Below are 23,718 nucleotides of genomic sequence, written 5' to 3' on the forward strand. Positions count from 1 at the left end.
CAGAGTTACACATGGAATAAACAAGCATACAGTCAATAACACAATAGAAAAAAAGAAAGTCTATATACAGTGTGTGCAAATGGCGTGAGGAGGTAAGGCAATAAATAGGCCATAGTAGCGAAGTAATTACAATTTAGCAGATTAACACTGGAGTGATAAATGAGCAGATGATGATGTGCAAGTAGAGATACCGGTGTGCAAAAGAGCAGACAAGCAAATAAAAACAATATGGGGATGAGGTAGGTAGATTAGGTGGGCTATTTACAGATGGACTATGGAATATGGCGACCAATGCCTTCATAGCCTCTCATTGGCCAATATATAGCATCAGCAATCCAGGGTTTATACACATTATTTGATTTAAAGCGTACTCAAATGTTGAAATTGGCTACTACAGTATTTATAACTCAAGTATACTGTAGGTATGGGTATTTGGACAAGGCCAGTATATGCGTCCTCAATACCAGTAGTTTAATTAGTCATCTTTGACCTATAGTGAACCTTGCTGCTGAGTCTTATTGGCTAAATAAGTCTTAGCAAGACATATCACACAATAACGCTTCCTTATCCCAGGTCCTCAAACAAGTGTGTCAGCAATCTGGTGGTGATCACAGTGGTTATGACTTTTTAATGGTTTGTTAATGGTCTTTTCTGTGTTGCATCCCAGCTGCCCAAACAACATTAATTACTTAAATTGCTGCTGCTGAGTCCAGTATCAAGCTAAACCTGTAATTACTGAGAATGTTTGAGTTTTGCTCAGTCAACAACTGGATAATGTTGGCTAGAAAATAATTCCATTCCTGATAGGAATGGCTATATTCTCTCCCCACAACCATCCAGTGTAAGGTTCTGCTTTTCTTTTCTTAGTCAACCTTGTGTTCTTTTTCTTTGTGTTCTTGAACGTAGCCCTGTTTCTTTGTGTTCTGGAACGTAGCCCTGTCTTTCATTTTTGTTCATTGATTTCACCTGCGTTTGTTTCTCACCTGGTCTCATCAGCTCCCTATTTAGTTCAGTTCTTTCTTTCTCTTTGTATGGTTGTGAGGTACTGTTTGTTTTTGACTGCCTACCTGTGTTTGACCATTGCCTGCGACCACAATTCCTGCCTTCTGTGAAGGCTTAATAAACATCTGCCGCACTCTGCCCGTGAATCTACACCTTTTTCCCATGAGTATTCATTACATCCAGACAGGGTTGCATACTATATCTGCTGCATTTCTATAGGGTTATATTTCTATAGGTTTATATTTCCATAGGTTTATATTTCTATATGTTTATATTTCTATAGGGTTATATTTCTATAGGGTTATATTTCTATAGGGTTATATTACTATAGGGTTATATTTCTATAGGGTTATATTTCTATAGGGTTATATTTCTATAGGGTTATATTACTATAGGGTTATATTTATATAGGGTTATACTATTATAGGGTTATATTACTATAGGGTTATATTACTATAGGGTTATATTTCTATAAGGTTATATTTCTATAGGGTTATATTTCTATAGGTTTATATTCCTATAGGTTTATATTCCTATAGGTTTATTTTCCTATAGGTTTATATTACTATAGGTTTATATTACTATAGGGTTATATTTCTATAGGGTTGTATTTCTATAGGGTTATATTTCTATAGGGTTGTATTTCTATAGGGTTATATTCCTATAGGGTTGTATTCATATAGGGTTGTATTCATATAGGGTTATATATATATATGTTTTAGTTACAACAAATAATCCCACAATCTGCATTTTCCCCAGGACTTGAATTACAGCATGTATGTATATCCTATTAATGGTCAGTGAAGTGAATGGTATTACTGCAACCCGACATTGCTATAAGAGCTACACAGTTCCATTTGATGAACCCATCGTATCTATGAACAATGAAATATGATTGTCTACCTGTCTGAATAACTTAAAATATCAGGTCACAGCGAAGCCACAATTGGTGCAATCCAGTGTTGTGGTCCATGTTAAATAAAACAAGCCAATAGGTACTCCAAAAAGTTTTTCCTGCAAAGAAAATTGCATTCACCATTGAACAGGTGCTTGAAGATAAATGAGAACTGATGAGAACTGTCCAATTGAAGACAATTCGTCCCTTCGTGCCATACACATACAACCACCTACCTACAGCATGGACTAATGTCAACATAGATCCCCAACACTGTATATTAGGGTAGTGCATAAGTAAAGCAGCTCAGTGATCACACCTGAACCCAATACTGGGTAATGACTGAAATAGACACAGCACCCCCTGCTGCTGGCTGATTCTGCAACACCCACTCTCTTTACATGCCACTGTACACTCTTACACTCGCTATCTACAACCTAAAATGGAGAATCCTTTGAATTACCCTTTTTGGTTCCAGGTAGAACCTTTTTTGGTTTCATGAAAACCCTTTCCACAGAGGGTTCTGCATGGAACCCAAAAGGGTTTTACATCAAACAAAAAAGGGTTCTCCTATGGGGACAGTCAAAGAACCATTTTAGGTTGTAGATAGTGAGTGTAAGAGTGTACAGTGGCATGTAAAGTGAGTGGGTGTTCTACACTCAAAAATTCTAAGAGTGTAGAATAAACCTTTCTGAATCCATACATGATAAACACAATCAGATTGTGTTACCTAGAGTGTCAGCCATTCCAAAATGCCACAGGGCAAACTTAACCATTGTGGAATTAAAGGAGCCACAATGAGTCCCAAATGATGTGGTTGACCTCATATAATTTCACAGCTGTTAGCCTACATATGAGCATTTTCTTGTCCTATTTGGACTATTTACGATATACTCTCTGGTTTCTGCAATCGATCTGAAACAAAGTGAAAAAATACAAAATGTACTCTCAAACTTTTCGTAATGCTCATGGCAGTGTATGAATGGGTTTGACTTTCCTCTCACAGTGGGCTATTGATTGTGTCTGTGCACCAGCTGAAGTCTTCCCAATTAGAAGATGCAATTGCTACGCTCGACAAGTGTTCCTCCCTACAGGTGTCATCTGATTTAGCATGGTAGAACAATGATCAACAGTGCTCACAACTGGGGTCTACTTCCATCCCCTCCTTGTACACATTTGATTAAATTAATTAGTGTAATTTGCTCTCAAGCATTCAGCGTAACACAGAACCCCTACTTTTCTCCACCAAGATCCTGAAAAGTCAGAAGTGATGCTATGTTGCAATTGGGTGGTTTGTAAATACAGAGAATCACTATCATACATAAAGAGTGGGATTAGTTAGATGGGAGTGTCTCACTGATTGGTATCATTATGGGAATGCCTGCAGGAGCACTGACTGGGTGTGCAGCCAAGGACATAGAGGAAGTTATTTGTAGAACTTTTCTACCACGGTAAATGTACTCTCTGTTCATGGAAAACCAATTTAAAAATTGACAGAGACATGGTGCTTCCTCGGAATACTAACAAGAAGTTGAAGTTATATTCTCAAACATTCATTCTATATTATCAGACTGTTTTTTTATTATAAATATTTTTTGACAACGAGCCAGATGCTTCCTTAACACAAGAATGCAGTCATATGCCGTGTTCACGTGGTGGTCGGAACTATAAAACTCAGACATTTTTGACTTACTAAATGGTTGAACGCGGCACGTGTAGAACTACAACCAGTTAGCAAGTCGGACATTTCTAAGTTTCCTATAGTTCCGACTAGCACGTGAACACGGAAATAGGCTTACTTGTAAAATCATAATTTCCGTTGCCTGGTTTCAAAGACATTATCTTTTAATTTTATTGGTAATCAATAAGTATATTTCCTCCCTCATTTTCTTACTCCAAGCCTATAAAAAGTGCCTGACAAAAGTAGAGTGGAGGGCCTCATCAAACAAAAGACACTAAAAAGAAGCCTGTGTTATGTTCAGATAGCAACAGGTTTTCAGTGCAACCAGCAACACAGTACGCACACACCAGTGCAAACACACACACACACCAGCCAGGTCACCTGTCATACAAGTCAGTATTCCATGTCCATCCATGTCTGAGGACGTCGGGAGATGACGTGGAAAGCGCCACTAGGGGCAACAGTGAGCGCTGTTATCTTCAAGTAGGTTTTGGTTTTGCTAGGGCGTTGTGGACGGGGATGGTGGATGGGCGTAAGCATCTGCCTCTGATTCCAAAGATTGCACGTTTGAAGCATCTGCCTCTGATACCAAAAGGTTGCAAGTTCAAAACCAGCAATAGAACGTTTTTTTTAAAGATTATTTTTAAGCCTTTCCCGAACTTTAACCCTTACCTTGAACGTTTGGAGTTAATGCCTAACATTAAGATTCCGGAGTTAATGCCTAAACATAACCTTAAACACTTTGAAATGTGACATTTGGAACAACTTCGAAATTAGATTTTTGAGAAACATGGATGAACGTCTAATTCTGACGTGAGACTGTGAGAACTAGTTGACACACACACACACACACACTGTTGCCGTCTCCATGATGCCAAGGATTAATTAGCACAGCAGACTATCGGCCCATCTCTTGCCAGAGAAAGCTTCGTCCCTTGATGAAGTTGGCTGTGCCACCTGTCTCAAATATGCTTCTTCACCACGTTCCTCCGCTTTTCATTCATTCCCCCATTCGTTACTCATTAATTTAGCAGCCACCCTTTATCCAGGTGGGTTCACCATCGCTTAGCGACAGGGTTAAAAGTACGATGTAAATCCACCTTGTTCATATGCTTTCATTCTTCCTGAGGACACTTGGTCACGTTAATGAGGGAAATGTCAAACGTTACCGTGTGCAATTAGAGCAGTATGCCACATTTGACTATAACGGACAAATGTTCCATTGACTGATAATGATAAAGTCCTTTATTACAGTTTGACTTTTGGGCTCTTTCATTCTAAATGTCCTGACAAACATCTCAAGTGTGTCTTTGGAGGAAACTGTATTGTCATTATCTTATAGTTTAGTTGATTATTTTTACACAACTGTAAAGTGTCAATACAATCAGTGGTGATTTTAGCAAGTATATCTTGGTGGGGCAAACTCCCACCAAATGTTTTTAGATGCATGCCAGTAAGGACTACCTGGCATGATGACTCCTTGCTGTCCCCAGTCCACCAAATGTTTTTAGATGCATGCCAGTAAGGCATGCCAGTAAGGCACACAATACAACACTAAACAATACATTAATTGCACTTTAGCAGTGATAAACGGTGCCCACAAACTGTTAGGGCCTACATAAAGCTGTCCCAACAGCAAAGTCCCAACAACAGTCCCAACACCTTACCGCTGCTACACCTGGCTATCAACAGAGCCTTGTCTGGCAGTGAAACAGTTAATTCAGCCTAATTTATTGCCTTTAATGCATGAGGGGGCGACGAGCGGAGAAGAGGCAATTCGTCAGGACAGTAGGCAAAATTCTGAGGGGAAAAAGGACCAAATGATTAGGGAGAGGCACATGGGCTACTAACAGCTTACTACACAACATACACTTAGTATTACTTTCTTAGCTACAGTATACATATCTCCCTGGCATATTACATAATTTATTGCAGCAGCATACAAGACATTTTTGGACTCACCTTGTTGTGCTGTGCTCACTTGAACAGGAATGTGGCGCGGCGGTCCTTTGTGGACAAATTTTGTCATCAAACTTTGTTATCAAAGTCTGGCATTCTCTGGATTTATGGTGCTTTCAAGGTAACTAGGAACTCTGAAAAAAACAAAGTCGAATCATGATGACGTCAGTGATCTTCAGGTCAGAGTTCAAAGAGTTCCCGACTTGCAATTCCAAGTTGGATGATCGTTCAAAACTTATTTTCCCAGTCTGAGCTTGTTTTTTTCCAAGTTCCCAGTTGTCTTGAATGCACTGAAGTCTGAGATGTCCCAGTTCCGAGTTTGTAGTTGTTTTGTGCGCGGCTGGAGTCATGCTGAATTGACAGCATGGCCAATGTTGAAGGTTTATCCTTTTAAGCTTGGAAAAGAGACCCTTAAACCCAGACTTGGACCACACACACACTCCACTGAATAGCAGACTAGTGATTGCTTTGCAATGCTTGCAGTTAGCCACTGATTCCTTCCAAACCACTCATTGTTGAATTAGCGATGTCAAACTTCTTGTGTAATGTTTATGTCCAATGGCTGATGAGCACCGATACGTTTTATCTATAATTTCTCTTCATTATTTATCTTCATATGACAAGGATTAAAAAGTATTTGCCAGTAGATTGTCGACGTGATTCCTGATGATGACTGCTAGCTTGCTAGCTAAGATTTTGAAAGTATGATGTTGACATGTCAGTCAAATCAAAGCTACTGTAGATATAACGTGATTTGACTGGGATTCTCTGCCTCTAACCCTATTACAGGGGCTGAGTCACTGGCTTACTGGTGCTCTTTCATGCCGTCCCTAGGAGGGGTGCGTCACTTGAGTGGGTTGAGTCACTGACGTGATCTTCCTGTCTGGGTTGGCGCCCCCCCCTTGGGTTGTGCCGTGGCGGAGATCTTTGTGGGCTATACTCGGCCTTGTCTCAGGATGGTAAGTTGGTGGTTGAAGGTATCCCTCTAGTGGTGTGGGGGCTGTGCTTTGGCAAAGTGGGTGGGGTTATATCCTTCCTGTTTGGCGCTGTCCGGGGGTATCATCGGATGGGGCCACAGTGTCTCCTGACCCCTCCTGTCTCAGCCTCCAGTATTTATGCTGCAGTAGTTTATGTGTCGGGGGGCTAGGGTCAGTTTGTTATATCTGGAGTACTTCTCCTGTCTTATCCGGTGTCCTGTGTGAACTTAAGTATGCTCTCTCTAATTCTCTCTTTCTCTCTTTCTTTCTCTCTCTCGGAGGACCTGAGCCCTAGGACCATGCCTCAGGACTACCTGGCATGATGACTCCTTGCTGTCCCCAGTCCACCTGGCCGTGCTGCTGCTCCAGTTTCAACTGTTCTGCCTGCGGCTATGGAACCCTGACCTGTTCACCGGATGTGCTACCTGTCCCAGATCTGCTGTTTTCAACTCTCTAGAGACCGCAGGAGCGGTAGAGATACTCTTAATGATCGGCTATGAAAAGCCAACTGACATTTACTCCTGAGGTGCTGACTTGCTGCACCCTCGACAACTACTGTGATTATTATTATGTGACCATGCTGGTCATTTATGAACATTTGAACATCTTGGCCATGTTCTGTTATAATCTCCACCCGGCACAGCCAGAAGAGGACTGGCCACCCCTCATAGCCTGGTTCCTCTCTAGGTTTCTTCCTAGGTTTTGGCCTTCTAGGGAGTTTTTCCTAGCCACCGTGCTTCTACACCTGCATTGCTTGCTGTTTGGGGTTTTAGGCTGGGTTCCTGTACAGCACTTTGAGATATTAGCTGATGTACGAAGGACTTGATTTGACGTCATTTTAGCTGTGGCCAATGACCTTGAGCCTTCTTGGATGGGCACTTCTAATGTAACTCTATGGCAGCATCCAAAGGGCTTGAATTTTTGAGCTCTACCGTATATTTTGCAGTGACGTAGTATCCCCATGAGTGGCTGAGCCAACACTGAGCCAATCAAGGCACAACTAGAGAACATTACCAACCCCTACACTCCGTATTTTCCGCTGGCTACCCCACCACTACAGAAAGCACTGAGCCAGGCTGAAACACCTGCATTTTGGAGCTGCCTTACTCAAGAAAGCAAAAAAGAGACCAAGTGTGTATGCAGCTTTATTAACTCAATGAATGTTCGTTTTTTTTAACATTGTTTGCAAACTGATATGTGACACGTATTAATGCCAAAATAACATGCAAACAGGTGCCCCACCTGCACTGAATGACGGGTCGCCACTGCATACAATATAATTAAAATTCAAATTGGCTTAGTAACAGAAGGCATCTCAGAGCTTCAGCCTGATCTGATCTGGCTGCAGAGTGTATTATCGTGCCCTGATCAGTCTGGAGCTGCTGCTAATCTAACCTCAGAGAGAGGGAGCGGAGCGGCAAGGAGGGAGGCTCCCTATCAGTGCCTGAGTCGTTGAACCTGGTTAAATATAGAAGTGGACGAGATGGGCATCGATTTTTTGAGTTGACGGCCCAGACTGACAGCGCTGAATGCAGCAGGCTTCACAGAGCCGTCGAGGGAATTTGCCAGACAAAGGTGATGAGATGAGATGGAAAGATCACGGCTACAAAGCTGCACAGCTACGCGCTCCAAGCTCCCTCCACCCCAGCACAGCGACGGTCTCCCCCAAAGTAATTACTGCACACACCCCCACTCTCCAACTCTGCAATAGGATTTTGGCTGGCTGAGCACCAGCCTGCCTCATCGCACTCCTTTTGCCAAAAAAATAACCTGTGCGCGCGCACACACACACACACACACACACACACACACACACACACACACACACACACACACACACACACACACACACACACACACACACACACACACACACACACACACACACACACACACACAGACACACACAGACACACACACTACACACACACACTACACACACTCTAACACAGTCTCAGTCATCCTTATGTCTCTTTCCCCCCTCGAGCTATACACCCCCTCCCGTTTACAGACAAATGCTTGTGTAGTGACACTGTAATTATGATCTCTATTCATCTTGTGTGATTTAAAAAACGCTCAACTCAATTGCTATACAATTACTAAACTATTGTGCAACAATATGTTAATAGGCCTACATTTATTGTTGTTACTAGTGTCACCAAAAAGGAATTATTCTGATATCAGGATATCATTTTCTGTCTCCTACTGTATGTAAAAACTGTATGTAAAACTGTATGTTTTAGCCCTGCTTTCTTTCAGCAGGAAGTTACAAAGTCTTCTGAATCTGCCTGTAGCACAATGAATGCTCCCCTTGCATCCTAATACACCTCCTCCCCCTACAACCGTCATGGTCAGCCACAGAAGATCTCACTCTTTGATTGGCTTGAAATGTCCTCAATGTTCAGGAGGGCACTAGGGCAGAGAGGCTGTTTGCAATCTACCGTGGCCAACAAGGGAATCGATGACCTATTTTCATCCCAGTGACCTGGGCGAGATAAACCGCAGCTTATCATTTTACCTGAGATTGATTGAGGCCAAGTGCAAAGACCCAACTCTGCTGGCTTCCTGACATGTAGAAAGACAGAAAGTGTTTTAATCTAGACAGCCCTGTCAGTAATTCAATAGCCCATTGGGCAATCAGGAGAATGGTCTGTTTAAGTCTATGGTGACTCATTTGAAGTCATAAGGTCCTAATCAACCAAACTTGGGATTCTGGGTTCTAAAATATTACCGCTAGGCCTGTAGCTCGGGTCCTTAATTACAACATGCTGTCATGCTGTCGTTCAGGCAACATATTGGTACTGCCCATGGACTATGAACAAATGTGTCGAAAAATAACTAATGACGCATTGTCCTGTTAAATAAGTAATCTAATTAACAACTAGATTGGTGTATATTGAATAGTGGCCTTGCCTTGTCTTATAATTTCTGACTCATTTTACTACTGGTATGTTGAATCAAATCAAATCCTATTTTATTTGTCACATGCGCCGAATACAACAGGTGTAGTAGACCTTACCGTGAAATGCTTACTTACAAGCCCTTAACCAACAATGCCGTTTTAAGAAAATAGAGTTAAGAAAATATTTACTAAATATATTAGAGTAAAAAATACAATACAAAAAGGTAACAATAAAATAACAATAATAATGTCACTCATTTAATTTGTTATAGTTTAATTTAGACTTCGATATTATCTCTTTTGAAAATTCCCTCAATATCCCCGACATAAAGTGGTGTGAATGAAAATCCTCTACCAGTTTCACAATTGTGAAATGTATTTAATCAGAATCCTGTACTTTTAATTAAACTATTTTTTTAGGTGGTACTTTCTACCTTTTTCTATCAAATGTCACACTTCTAACTATGGAACACTACATGACCATTTCATAATATGAGGACAAAATAGAACAGGTTTTTAAACAAATTTAATGAGCCTTTGGAGGCCTTGAGACATTTTGCCTAATGAGGCATTCAGGTTCGTCTCTCGCTCTTCCTGCCCTTGTGATCTGTCCACCCCTGGTTAAATTGTCTGAGTATTGAGACAGATCTCTTTCTTTTGTCTCATCGCTCAATTATAACCCCAATCAATTGAGATGGGGACATGAGTCAGACACACAGGTTGACGGTAGGTCCGCAAACTGACAACACTACTCGAATACTGATCTATGAAACACATAGACCAATCTAACATAACTCATGAATCAGAAATAGCTGGCAATACCAATACATTCATAGTAATTCACTGGATACACAATATGTGACTACAGATCCTTTCATGGACGAGCCAACGTGTCAACAGTGGTAGATGCTCTGTTCCATCTTTTAACAAGTTATCTCTTTCAAAAGTGACTGTTCAAAGTGATTATCCTATTAACCTGTGTGGGTTCTGTACTGTAACGTGTAACAATGTTATTACTAGTAGCAATGTTCTTGTATGTAACCATTTCACTGTAAGGTGTGTGACAAATACAATATAGCTGTTGTATTCGGCACATGTGACAAATACAATTTGATTTGATTTTAGCTGTATGAATGTATGGGCTTCCGAGTGGCATAGCTGTCTAAGGCACTGCATCTCAATGGTAGAGGCGTCACTACAGACCTTGGTTTGATTCCAGGCTGTATCACAACCGGCCGTGATTGGGAGTTCCATAGGGCAGCGCCCTATTGGTCCAGCGTCGTCTGGGTTAGGGTTTGGCCGGGGTGGGCCGTCATTGTAAATAAGAATTTGTTCTTAACTGACTTGCCTAGTTAAATAAAGGTTAAATAAAATAAATAAATAAAAATGTCCATCCCTAGTCGTCTTGCCACAGACCATATCTATCATTCTCTCTATACCAAGGTATTTGTCTCTCTCTGGTGGTGATTACGGGTAAAAGTAAGCCCTGTCAGAGCACTATAAGGACCTCAAAAATATACTATAGTATTGTGCATCAAATAGACCAGTGGTTCTCAAACCTCTCCTCGGGGACCCCCAGCCGTTCCATGTATTTGATCTATTCCAGAGCCAGCAAACCTGATTCAGCTTGTCAACTAATCATCAAGTCCTTGACTAGTTGAATCAGGTGAGCTAGTTCAGAACGACAAAAGAAATTGAAATGTCTGGGGGTCCCTGAGGAGAGGTTTAAGAAGCACTGAAATAGACAACAGAAGTACAAATGGCCGAACATGATAACACAAATTAAAGTAACTACCTGAACGGACACACATTATACACAACCCAACACACACAAAAAAGCCTACACAACTTCTACTGTGAATGTTGATCAAACAGTCCAAAACAGAGCATTGATCAACAAACAACATCACAACAGCTGAGCTGTTCCAAAATGTACTGCTTATTAAAACAACTCAGCACATCACACAGCAGTGTATAGGCATGCTTATGCCACATCACAGTATTAAGGTGTACACAGACTAACATTTAATTGACTGGTTTGCTGGCCGTGCATTACGCCAGGGATAGCCTATGCCCCAAAGCTGGACAGATAATATTCTGAGATAACTGTATACTTCAGAGTTCGTACAGTTAGAGACACTTGAAATGTGCATGTACTGTAGGCTATGCCTAATAATCCCCAGTGTACAATTGGCTCATTCATCCCCCTCCTCTCCCCTGTAACTATTCCCCAGGTCGTTGCTGCAAATGAGAACGTGTTCTCAGTCAACTTACCTGGTAAAATAACGGTAAAATAAATAAATAAATAAATAAAATGCAGATGAATTTGATCACTCTTTTGATGCTGAGAATTTTCCTGCGCAATGCGTATGAGCTTCGGGATTTACATAAATTACTGAGGTTATATTAACAGTTTCCTACTTTTCATGTAGCCTCATTTTGACCAGCTAATAACTTAACCACCAATCAAGCAACATTGTGGACCAAACGTTCAAATCCTGATGCTGCAGGATTATTTTGCTGCGACAATACAGGTCAAATGAATATCCTACACCTGTAGACCTACCTAACTCGACAATGAACAAAACATATTAAGGAACCCGAAATGCAAGAGCTAAATCTTAATGTTTATCTATGTAAACTCACAAACTTACCGATCCTGCTATGTGCTAGAAAGGCCTGCCTTTGAAGTTACAGCAGGAAGCCTCGCTGGAGAGGGTTATCGAAAACTTCCAACGCCATTCATGCTTCATCCAACTGTATTTAAAAATATATATATATTTAACCTTTATTTACCTAGTCAGTTAAGAACAAATTCTTATTTCAAATGATGGCCTACTGCGGCCAAAACCTAACACGGGTGACGCTGGGCCAATTGTGCGCTGCCCTATGGGACTCCCAATCACGGCCAGTTGTGATACAGCCTGGAATCAAACCAGGGTCTGTAGTGACGCCTCTAGCACTGAGATGCAGTGCCTTAGACTGCTGCGCCACTCGGGAGCCCATGAAAACTCAATAAGGTTATGTTCCCCATAGAACAAATGTAATGGTGCATTCAAGGGAACTCGGAACTTGGACAAAACAAGCTCTGACTGAGAAACATTGTTTTGAACGGTCATCCAACAATTACAAGTTGGAAATTCGGGCATCATCTAATGCCATGTTTAAGACAACATGGAACTCAAAAACTCAGACATTTTCAACTTGGAAACTTGTTGTAGAAAGTTGAGGCCCAAGTTTCCCACTTGGGAAATTTCAGAATCAACCAAGGAAGCTCTACGCAAATAACTTAGGTTAATTTTAACTCAGAGGTTCTGAGTTTCTGAATTGTCTTCAACGCAACACTAGAGCTCTGACTTCTCCGACCTGAAGATAAAATAAAATAAAAATGTATTGGTCACATACACATGGTAAGCATATGTTAATGCGAGTGTAGCGAAATGCTTGTGCTTCTAGTTCCGATAGTGCAGTAATATCTAACAAGTAATCTAACAATTCCCAACAACTACCTAATACACACAAATCTAACAAGTAATCTAAGAATTCCCAAACAACTACCTAATACACACAAATCTAAAGGGGTAAATGAGAATATGTACATATAAGTAAATGGATGAGCGATGGCCGAGCGGCATAGGCAAGGTGCAGTAGATGGTATAAAATACGATATATACAGTTGAAGTCGGAAGTTTACATACACCTTAGCCAAATACATTTAAACTCAGTTTTTCTCAATTCCTGACATTTAATCCTAATAAAAATTCCCTGTCTTAGGTCAGTTAGGATCACCACTTTATTTTAAGAATGTGAAATGTCAGAATAATAGTAGAGAGAATTATTTATTTCAGCTTTTATTTCTTTCATCACATTCCCAGTGGGTCAGAAGTTTCCATACACTCAATTAGTATTTGGTAGCATTGCCTTTAAATTGTTTAACTTGGGTCAAACGTTTCGGGTAGCCTTTCACAAACTTCCCACAATAATTTGGGTAAATTTTGGCCCATTCCTCCTGACAAAGCTGGTGTAACTGAGTCAGGTTTGTAGGCCTACTTGCTCGCACATGCTTTTTCAGTTCTGCCCACAAATTTTCTATAGGATTGAGGTCAGGGCTTTGTGATGGCCACTCCAATACCTTGACTTTGTAGTCCTTAAGCCATTTTGCCACAACTTTGGAAGTATGCTTGGGATCATTGTCCATTTGGAAGACCCATTTGTGACCAAGCTTTAACTTCCTGGCGGATGTCTTGAGATGTTGCTTCAATATAGAATTTTCCATCCACATGATGCCATCTATTTTGTGAAGTACACCAGTCCCTCCTGCAGCAAAGCACCTCCACAACATGATGCTGCCACCCCCGTGCTTCACGGTTGGGATGGTGTTCTTCGGCTTGCAAGCCTCCCCCTTTTTCCTCCAAATGTAACGATGGTCATTATGGCCAAACAGAAAATAATGCACAGGAGGCTGGTGAGCGGTGGAAGGTTCATAATAATGTCTGGAATGGAGTGTTATCAAACACATGAAAACCATGTGTTTGATACCATTCAATTCATTCTGTTCCAGCCATTACTATGACCCCGTCCTCCCCCATTATGGTTCCACTTTTGATCCCAATGTGATAATGATGGCAAAGGCAAACAAACAAAAATGGCACAAAAGTGATCCATTAAAAATGATAAATGAAATGATATATTGATACAAATTCCAAACAAAACGGTAGATAAACACAGTTGAAACCTGTGTCTCTGCTTGGCATCTATCACAGTCTATCAGTATCACTTTGCTGGTGCAATACAGGTAACTTACCAGGTATCACAATAAACAAATATAAGGTTTTTTAAATGTATTTTATTTACATTCCATACACAATTTCAGCACATTTTATTTTCTATCAAAGTGGCTATAAATTTACTTAAAATATTTCTCTGCTGTCTGAATTTTAAGAAAACGTGTACAAATAAATGCATGTCATTTTCACCTTGAATATTTAAAACCACAGGGGGGAGATGTGCTCAGACTTGATCATGTGCATCTGTCTACGTGCTTTACAACTCATATCGTGCTTTACAACTCATATCACCTCTGGTCAGACAGACGGTGCTCACAAGCACCTTGGAACTCTGTCAGTAACAGGTGAGACAGACAGCATCTATTGACCTGTTGCCTTATAGGATAGACCTACACAGATTAAGGATTTACTATACAGAATAAGAATTGATACCGAATGGAATTTGAAAAACAAAATGAAGTTTGGATTGATTCAGATTATGAGGAAGAGGAAACAGGTGAGTTTCTCTCTATTTCTTGTTTTGGATCAGTGTTTCTATGGTTTCTGATGAAGGTTATTCCCCTCAGGAGTTTAAAGGAAATTCCAAATAGAGAAGTTAAGCTTGTCTTTACTATCAGGTTTATTTATTTATGGGAATTTCATTTCCCTTGCTTCCTGGATTGAAATACTGTATGAGGACCATAATTCTCAAAAGGAGTTAAGAACAACCGTGTTATCTACTATAAGAAGTATAAGGCCCTCATCCTGACACCCACATGTTTCTCTCTCCCAGGTGATTCCTCTGATCGGCTGCATGGTATTGTCTACTGCTGGAGCCATCTTTGCCTCACTCTACTTCCTATTTACAAAGAATGATGTCATGTGAGATTTGATGTATACCATTTAATATGGATTATATTTGTTTGTCTTGCTATTTGTTTTGTTTCTAGTAATGTGAACTAGAAGTACTAACCTGACATTTAAAACAACTTTTATCTAAAGGGAATTTGGTTATCAGTCTCTGACAGGTCTGCCGGTCTTTTACTTTCTCATTTGATAAAAGACCAACCCTGGCATAGCAGGCAGGGATATATTCTGTTTTAATCATTTGTCTTCAACTTTCTTTCAGTTTAAATAAAAGTAGAAACCCTGAACCCTGGGAGGGAGTGGACTCATCTAAACCACAGAAGGTGATTTATAACATTATAAGCACTATTTCTATGTCTATTTCTGTCCTCTCTACGTTGGCATTGGCATCAGTAGCCATTTGTGTCAGTGGTTCCTTCTCTATTCTGCTTAGTCACACAAACAGAGCAGCATTGCCAAGTATAACTATAACTCACTCATCGTGGGCAGGATGTATCTATCCCATTTTAACTGTCATCTAAACGTCATTTAAACTGTAATCTACACGTCTGTATTCATGGGTTATTCTCTGCATGGGTACCTATTGGTGAAGGAGGCAGGCGCCAGTAGTGTTACATGATGGGTGATTCATTGACTGTGGATGTAGTGAGAAGCTAGCAGTGTTGGGGAAGCTACTCTGAAAATAAAGTTTACCAAGCTACCAATTACTTCATACTGAAAGAAGTTAAGCTACTCTAATGCTACCCCTGTGAAAAATATAGTTTACTTAACTAAAGCTGCGTTGAAAAAGTAGTTCACTACATCGTAACTACTTCGTGAAAAATTATCATATGTAAATCTGAAAATTATAGGTATGTAATTTAGCCTATTAAACACAAAAATTATGTTTCAAGTGAGAGTTAGGTAAGTCTTATTCTGAAAAGGAAAGGAAATGATTGCTTACTTCACCCATATTTAATTTTCTTTCTGCAAATAAAGTAGTTTGTAACTCCAGTAGTTAGCTACACCGCTACATGGTAAAGAAGTAGTGTGTAGTTCCAGTAGTCAGCTACACCACTACATGGTAAAGAAGTAGTGTGTAGTTCCAGTAGTCAGCTACACCACTACATGGTAAAGAAGTAGTGTGTAGTTCCAGTAGTCAGCTACACCACTACATGGTAAAGAAGTAGTGTGTAGTTCCAGTAGTCAGCTACACCACTACATGGTAAAGAAGTAGTGTGTAGTTCCAGTAGTCAGCTACACCACTACATGGTAAAGAAGTAGTGTGTAGTTCCAGTAGTCAGCTACACCACTACATGGTAAATAAGTAGTGTAGTTCCAGTAGTTAGCTACACCGCTACATGGTAAAGAAGTAGTGTGTAGTTCCAGTAGTCAGCTACACCACTACATGGTAAAGAAGTAGTGTGTAGTTCCAGTAGTCAGCTACACCACTACATGGTAAAGAAGTAGTGTGTAGTTCCAGTAGTCAGCTACACCACTACATGGTAAAGAAGTAGTGTGTAGTTCCAGTAGTCAGCTACACCACTACATGGTAAAGAAGTAGTGTGTAGTTCCAGTAGTCAGCTACATCACTACATGGTAAAGAAGTAGTTTGTAGTTCCAGTAGTCAGATACACTACTACATGGTAAAGAAGTAGTGTGTAGTTCCAGTAGTCAGCTACACCACTACATGGTAAAGAAGTAGTGTGTAGTTCCAGTAGTCAGCTACACCACTACATGGTAAAGAAGTAGTGTGTAGTTCCAGTAGTCAGCTACACCACTACATGGTAAAGAAGTAGTGTGTAGTTCCAGTAGTCAGCTACACCACTACATGGTAAAGAAGTAGTGTGTAGTTCCAGTAGTCAGCTACACCGCTACATGGTAAAGAAGTAGTGTGTAGTTCCAGTAGTTAGCTACACCGCTACATGGTAAAGAAGTAGTGTGTAGTTCCAGTAGTCAGCTACACCACTACATGGTAAAGAAGTAGTGTGTAGTTCCAGTAGTCAGCTACACCACTACATGGTAAAGAAGTAGTGTGTAGTTCCAGTAGTCAGCTACATCACCACATGGTAAAGAAGTAGTGTGTAGTTCCAGTAGTCAGCTACACCACTACATGGTAAAGAAGTAGTTTGTAGTTCCAGTAGTCAGCTACACAACTACATGGTAAAGAAGTAGTGTGTAGTTCCAGTAGTCAGCTACACCACTACATGGTAAAGAAGTAGTGTGTAGTTCCAGTAGTCAGCTACACCACTACATGGTAAAGAAGTAGTGTGTAGTTCCAGTAGTCAGCTACACCACTACATGGTAAAGAAGTAGTGTGTAGTTCCAGTAGTTAGCTACACCACTACATGGTAAAGAAGTAGTGTGTAGTTCCAGTAGTCAGCTACACCACTACATGGTAAAGAAGTAGTGTGTAGTTCCAGTAGTTAGCTACACCACTACATGGTAAAGAAGTAGTGTGTAGTTCCAGTAGTCAGCTACACCACTACATGGTAAAACAGTTGTTATCTACTTAATAAAGAAATCTAAATAGACAAAGTACATGTAGTTCAGTGGAAGCTAACAGGGTTGGTATCAATTCCATTTCAATTCAGTCAATTCAGGAAACTGACATTCTAATCAAGCAATGAGGAAAAATGTCATTTTGCATTGTGAATTGACCAAATGTAAATGGAATTGACCCCAACCATGGTGAGTATTTGTAGTAAAATGTGATCAGTAGTGGTGCTTGTTGTTGTACGTGTTGCTGTTGTTCCTATTCTGAAGCTGGTCACTATCAACCAGAAGCGGAGGCCGATTGAAGAACTGGAACAGGTGAAGAGCATGACCAAGTGATCTCGCAAGTGCGGGCTCTCTTTCTCTCTCTCTCGCTCTCTCTCTCTCCACCCTCTCCCTTTCCCCTCCCCCTCCATCCTGATTGGGAGCCCACCAAGTTGCCTGCCTCCCCTTCCATCAGTCGAGCGGAATCATTTCTACACAGACTAGATTCTCTGATCCTGCAGTACATTTGTACTGCACTATAGCTGACTATAAGTGTGACCAAAGCTATTTGTTTGTGAAACATAATGTATGTGTGAGGGTGAAATAAGTTATTGCAATTGAAAATGGGCATGGCTCGTGTTATTAATGATTAATGAGGAGTGTGTGCCTGTGTGATCCAATCTAAAGCAATGGCTGTAGGATGCCAATGCCACCATCAGAAAAATTGCTTTAATAAAAAAAAGGTGGTCCTTCCAGCTAAATATATTGTACTATAATAATGCACTGATAGTTCCTTCAGAAAGTATTCATACCCCTTGACTTAAGCAACATTTTGTTGTGTTACAGCCTGAATTAAAATGTAAATTAATAACTTCCCCATGCCCAAACGGATATTCAATATCTGCTTTTTATAATTTTTACCTCTCTAGCAATAGGTGTCCTTATTTGCGAGGCATTGGAAAACCTACCTGGTATTTGTGGTTGTATCTGTTTTTGAAATTCAGTGCTCGGGACCTTACAGATAATTGTATGTGTAGGGTACAGAAAATCATGTTTAACACTATTATTGCACACAGAGTGAGTCCATGCAACTTATTATGTGAATTGTTTAGCAAATTTCAGCTTTTCATGTTTTATTCATTTGTAAAAATTTCATACAACAAAATTTCACTTTAAAATGATATGTGTGTAGGCCAGTGACAAAAAATATATACATTTTATAAATGTTTAATTCAGCCTGTAACACAACAAAATGTGGAGAAAGTCAAGGGGTGTGAATACTTTCTGAAGGCACTGTATTATCTTATTATAAAATAATTGTTTAAGGAAAACAACCATGAGCACTGATCTGACCTATGACCCCTAAAATGCCGATACTGCAGTCTGCCTTTGTATGACCTTCAACAACTAAACTCATCAAAAAAAGAAACGTCCTCTCACTATTCAACTGCGTTTATTTTCAGCAAACTTAACATGTGTAAATATTTGTATGAAAATAACAAGATTCAACAACTGAGAAATAAACTGAACAAGTTCCACAGACATGTGAACAGAAATTGAACAATGTCTCCCTGAACAAAGGGGGGGTCAAAATCAAAATTAACAGTCAGTATCTGGTGTGGCCACCAGCTGCATTAAGTACTGCAGTGCATCTCCTCTTCATGGACTGCACCAGATTTGTCAGTTCTTGCTGTGAGATGTTACCCCACTCTTCCACCAAGGCACCTGCAAGTTCCCGGACATTTCTGGGGGGAATGGCCCTAGCTCTCACCCTCCGATCCAACAGGTCCCAGACGTGCTCAATGGGATTGAGATCCAGGCTCTTCGCTGGCCATGGCAGAACACTAACATTCCTGTCTTGAAGGAAATCACGCACAGAACGAGCAGTATGGCTGGTGGCATTGTCATGCTGGAGGGTCATGTCAGGATGAGCCTGCAGGAAGGGTACCACATGAGGGAGGACGATGTCTTTCCTGTAACACACAGCGTTGAGATTGCCTGCAATGACAACAAGCTCAGTCCGATGATGCTGTGACACACCGCCCCAGACCATGATGGACCCTCCACCTCCAAATCAATCCCGCTCCAGAGTACAGGCCTAGGTGTAACGCTTATTCCTTCGACGATAAACGCGAATCCGACCGTCACCCCTGGTGAGACAAAACCTCGACTCGTCAGTGAAGAGCACTTTTTGCCAGTTCTGTCTGGTCTAGCGACGGTGGGTTTGTGCCCATAAGCGACGTTGTTGCCAGTGATGTCTGGTGAGGACCTGCCTTACAACAGGCCTACAAGCCCTCAGTCCAGCCTCTCTCAGCCTATTGTGGACAGTCTGAGCAATGATGGAGGGATTGTTCGTTCCTGGTGTAACTCGGGCAGTTGTTGTTGCCATCCTGTACCTGTCCTGCAGGTGTGATGTTCAGATGTACGATCCTGTGCAGGTGTTGTTACAAGTGGTCTGCCATTGCGAGGACGATCAGCTGTCCGTCCTGTCTCCCTGTAGCACTGTCTTAGGCTTCTCACAGTACGGACATTGCAATTTATTGCCCTGGCCACATCTGCAGTCCTCATGCCTCCTTGTAGTATGCCTAAGGCACGTTCACGCAGATGAGCAGGGACCCTGGGCATCTTTCTTTTGGTGTTTTTCAGAGTCAGTAGAAAGGCCTCTTTAGTGCCCTAAATTTTCATAACTGTGACCTTAATTGCCTACCGTCTGTAAGCTGTTAGTGTCTTAACAACCGTTCCACGGGTGCATGCTCATTAATTGTTTATGGTTAATTGAAAAAGCATGGGAAACAGTGTTTAAACCCTTTAAAATGAAGATCTGTGAAGTTATTTTGGATTTTTACGAATTATCTTTGAAAGACAGGGTCCTGAAAAGGGGACGTTTCTTTATTTTCTGAGTTTATATTGGTAATGCAAAAGCAAAGTGCACTATCTAAAAATCTAAATGTGTTTATCCAACTTTCTTGGCTTTCTCATAGTGTGTGTGTGTAAGGGCGTCATGATTGGGATAGCCTGAACTCAGGGCCCGATAGAATATCAAGGCAAATCACAGTAACTTCAGTGAAAACATGGTGGAACAAAGCCAGAGTGCACTTAGTAACTTCATTTACTGCTATTTGCCTTGGTTTTTACTTGGATTTTGTAGTTACAGCAAATTTGACCCAAGATAAACCGATACTACAAAGCCTGATTTCAGTTTTAACTCAATTTTGACCAAATGTGTAGTTACTGCTCTTTTCAATTGTAATGTTTTTTTGTCCATTGTGTATTTCCGTTTGCAGAATGTTTAGATAAAGCCTGGAATAAAAGAAAAAGGGATACTTAGCATTAAAAATATTTAGCTTCTATATGTGGTAAATGGCACATGTGTACAGTATATAGATTGTGTATAGGCTTGTCTCCCATAGTGGGTTCAAATGCCTTCTGGTTCTTTTTTTCTGTATTTCTTTATCTGTATATGTTATGTATGTATGTATGTATGTATGTATGTATGTATGTATGTATGTATGTATGTATGTATGTATGTATGTATGTATGTATGTATGTATGTATGTATGTATGTATGTATGTATGTATGTATGTATGTATGTATGTATGTATGTATGTATGTATGTATGTACAGTACCAGGCAAACGTTTGGACACACCTACTCATTCAAGGGTTTTCTTTATTTTTCTATTTTCTACATTGTTGAATAATAATGAAGACATCAACACTATGAGATAACACATATGGAATCATGTAGTAATCAAAAAAGTGTTAAACAAATCTAAATATATTTTAGATTTTAGATTCTTCAAAGTAGCAACCCTTTGCCTTGATGACAGATTTGCACACTATTGGCATTCTCTCAACCAGCTTCACCTGGAATTATTTTCCAACAGTCTTGAAGGAGTACCCACATATGCTGAGCACTTGGCTGCTTTTCCTTCACTCTGCAGTCCAACTCAATTAGGTTGAGGTCGGTGATGGTGGATAAAAAAGTGGCCTTTTATTGTCCCCAGCACAACGTGCACCTGTGTAATGATCATGCTAGTTTAATCAGTTTCTTGATATGCCACACCTATCAGGTGGATGGATTATCTTAGCAAAGGAGAAATGCTCACAAACAGGAATGTAAACAAATTTATACACAAAGTTTGAGATAAATAAGCTTTTTGTGCATATAGAACATTTCTGGGATTTTTTATTTCAGCTCATGAAACATGGGACCAACACTTTACATGTTGCGTTTATATTTTTGTTCAGTGTAGTTGAAAACTATGTATTTGCTTGGTGTCTATCAATGACTGACTGCACCATATTCATTTGCTGGTCCAATACAGGTAACCACCAGGTATAGAAAAGTAGAAAAGTTTTCTAAACATATTTATTTTCCCTAAATAATAGTCTCTTCACATTCCATCAATTTAAACACATTTTATTTTCTATCAAAATGGTTCTAGCAATTATATTTACTTGAAAGAGTTCTCTGCTTTCGAGGTGCTCAGAAAACATGCAACAGAAATGCACTTGGCATTTTCACCTTAAACATTTGAAACCACCGGGGGCGATGCGCTCACACTCACAGAGGAAAGTTGATCAACCGCCGGCTCAATTGAAACACTGTGAAGGATTTCGATAGCGAATATATCTACGTGCTTTACAAGTCGTATCACCTCTGGTCGGATAGTAGCCTACTTCAATAGATCATCAGGATGCTCTGCTCACAAGGACCTTGGGACTCTGGCGGCAGCAGGTGAGACAGACAGCATCTACTGTATAGACCTGTTGCCTTATAGGATGGACCTACACAGAAAAAGATTTGCTAGACAGAATAATACTTTTTACCAAATTAATATTCGACTCAATCATTTAAAACAATGCTATGTGTTTTCTTTTAAATACCTGAAGGGAATTTGAAAATTAAAATGTAGTATGGATTTATTCAGATGCTGAGGAAGAGGAAAGAGGGGAGTTTCTCTCTATTTCTTGTTTTGGATCAGTGTTTCTATGGTTTCTGATGAAGGTTATTCGTTCTTCCTATCCTAGCAAGGTTATTCCCTTCAAGAGTTTAAATTAAATTCCAAATAAATCATTTAAGTTGTATTTATTTATGGGCATTCCATTTCCCTTGCTTCCTGAATTAAAATATGTAGACCCCAATTCTCAAATGGTGTTAAGACCAACCATGCAATCCACGTATAAGAGTATAAGGTCCTTATCCTGACAGCTACATGTTTCTCTCCCCCAGCTGATCCTCTGATTGGCTTTGTGGCATTGGCTGCTGTAGGAGTCACCTGTGCCTCCCTCTACTTCCTATTTACAAAGAATGATGTCATGTGAGATTTTATGTATTTTATCATGTATTTGCTGTACATTTTTAGGGCTGATTTCCTGGACCCAAATAAACCTAGTACTGTACTAAGCATTTTTGTGGAGATTCTCAAATTAGTATTTTTAGTCCAGGGTAAGATTTAATCTGGGTCTGGGGAATCTACATTTTTTGTTATTGCATGCGCATTATATTTCCTTGTCTGACTATTTCATTGTGTTTCTAGTAATGGGTATGATTAGAAACTTGAAGTACTAACCTGGTATGATCTCGCTTTAACTGTAGCCCCATGCTGATTTCCACATTTGTTTATCAGTCTCTGACAGGCCTGCCCCTTTAACTTTATATTTTGATAAAGACAAACCCTGGCATAGCAGGCAGAGATATATTCTGTTTTAATAATTTCTCTAACTTTCTTTCAGTTGAAATAAAAGCACAAACCCTGAACCCTGGGAGAGACTGGGCCCATCTAAACCACGGAAGGTGATTGATAACATTATAAACACTTTTTATGTCTGTCTATTTCTTACCTATCTATGTTGGTATTGACATTTCTTGCTTTTTTTGGCTTAATTAGTGTGCTGTGTATGCTTTACATTATAAACACTCTTCATATGCCTCGTTATTTCTGATAGAGGACCACTCTAAATTGATATTGGTATGGGTATTGAGACCACTCTGTGGGTAATGTTATGGGTATAGGTTGTGTGCCAATGCAGTGGTTCCTCCTCTATTCTGCTGAGTCACACAACAGAGAAACGTTGCCAAGTAGGACTATAACTTACCACAAAGGGCTGGGCACCCATCGGTGGGCGGGACGTCTCCTATTTCTACTGTCATCTAAAAGTAATTTAATCTGTTATCTAAACATCTGTATTCACAGTTGATTCTT

General features: G+C 40.2%; 1 protein-coding gene across 3 annotated transcripts; it reads left to right on the forward strand.

The window, feature by feature from the left end:
- The first annotated feature begins 14,453 nt into the window (after nt 1-14,453).
- LOC139533878 (normal mucosa of esophagus-specific gene 1 protein-like) lies at nt 14,454-20,859 on the forward strand. 3 transcript variants are annotated; one of them, XM_071332330.1, is made up of 4 exons: nt 14,454-14,699; nt 14,976-15,064; nt 15,312-15,372; nt 17,795-20,859. In XM_071332330.1, the coding sequence occupies exons 1-4, from the start codon at nt 14,658-14,660 to the stop codon at nt 17,861-17,863; spliced, it is 261 nt and encodes an 86-aa protein (XP_071188431.1). In that variant the 5' UTR covers nt 14,454-14,657; the 3' UTR covers nt 17,864-20,859. The 3 variants fall into 3 exon arrangements, with proteins under 3 accessions (XP_071188431.1, XP_071188433.1, XP_071188432.1); XM_071332332.1 differs by having other exon boundaries at nt 17,816-20,859; XM_071332331.1 differs by having other exon boundaries at nt 14,455-14,699; nt 17,813-20,859.
- The last annotated feature ends 2,859 nt before the right edge of the window (nt 20,860-23,718 follow it).

The sequence above is a fragment of the Salvelinus alpinus genome, chromosome 11 (assembly GCF_045679555.1).
Source record: "Salvelinus alpinus chromosome 11, SLU_Salpinus.1, whole genome shotgun sequence".
NCBI classification, from domain to species: domain Eukaryota; kingdom Metazoa; phylum Chordata; class Actinopteri; order Salmoniformes; family Salmonidae; genus Salvelinus; species Salvelinus alpinus.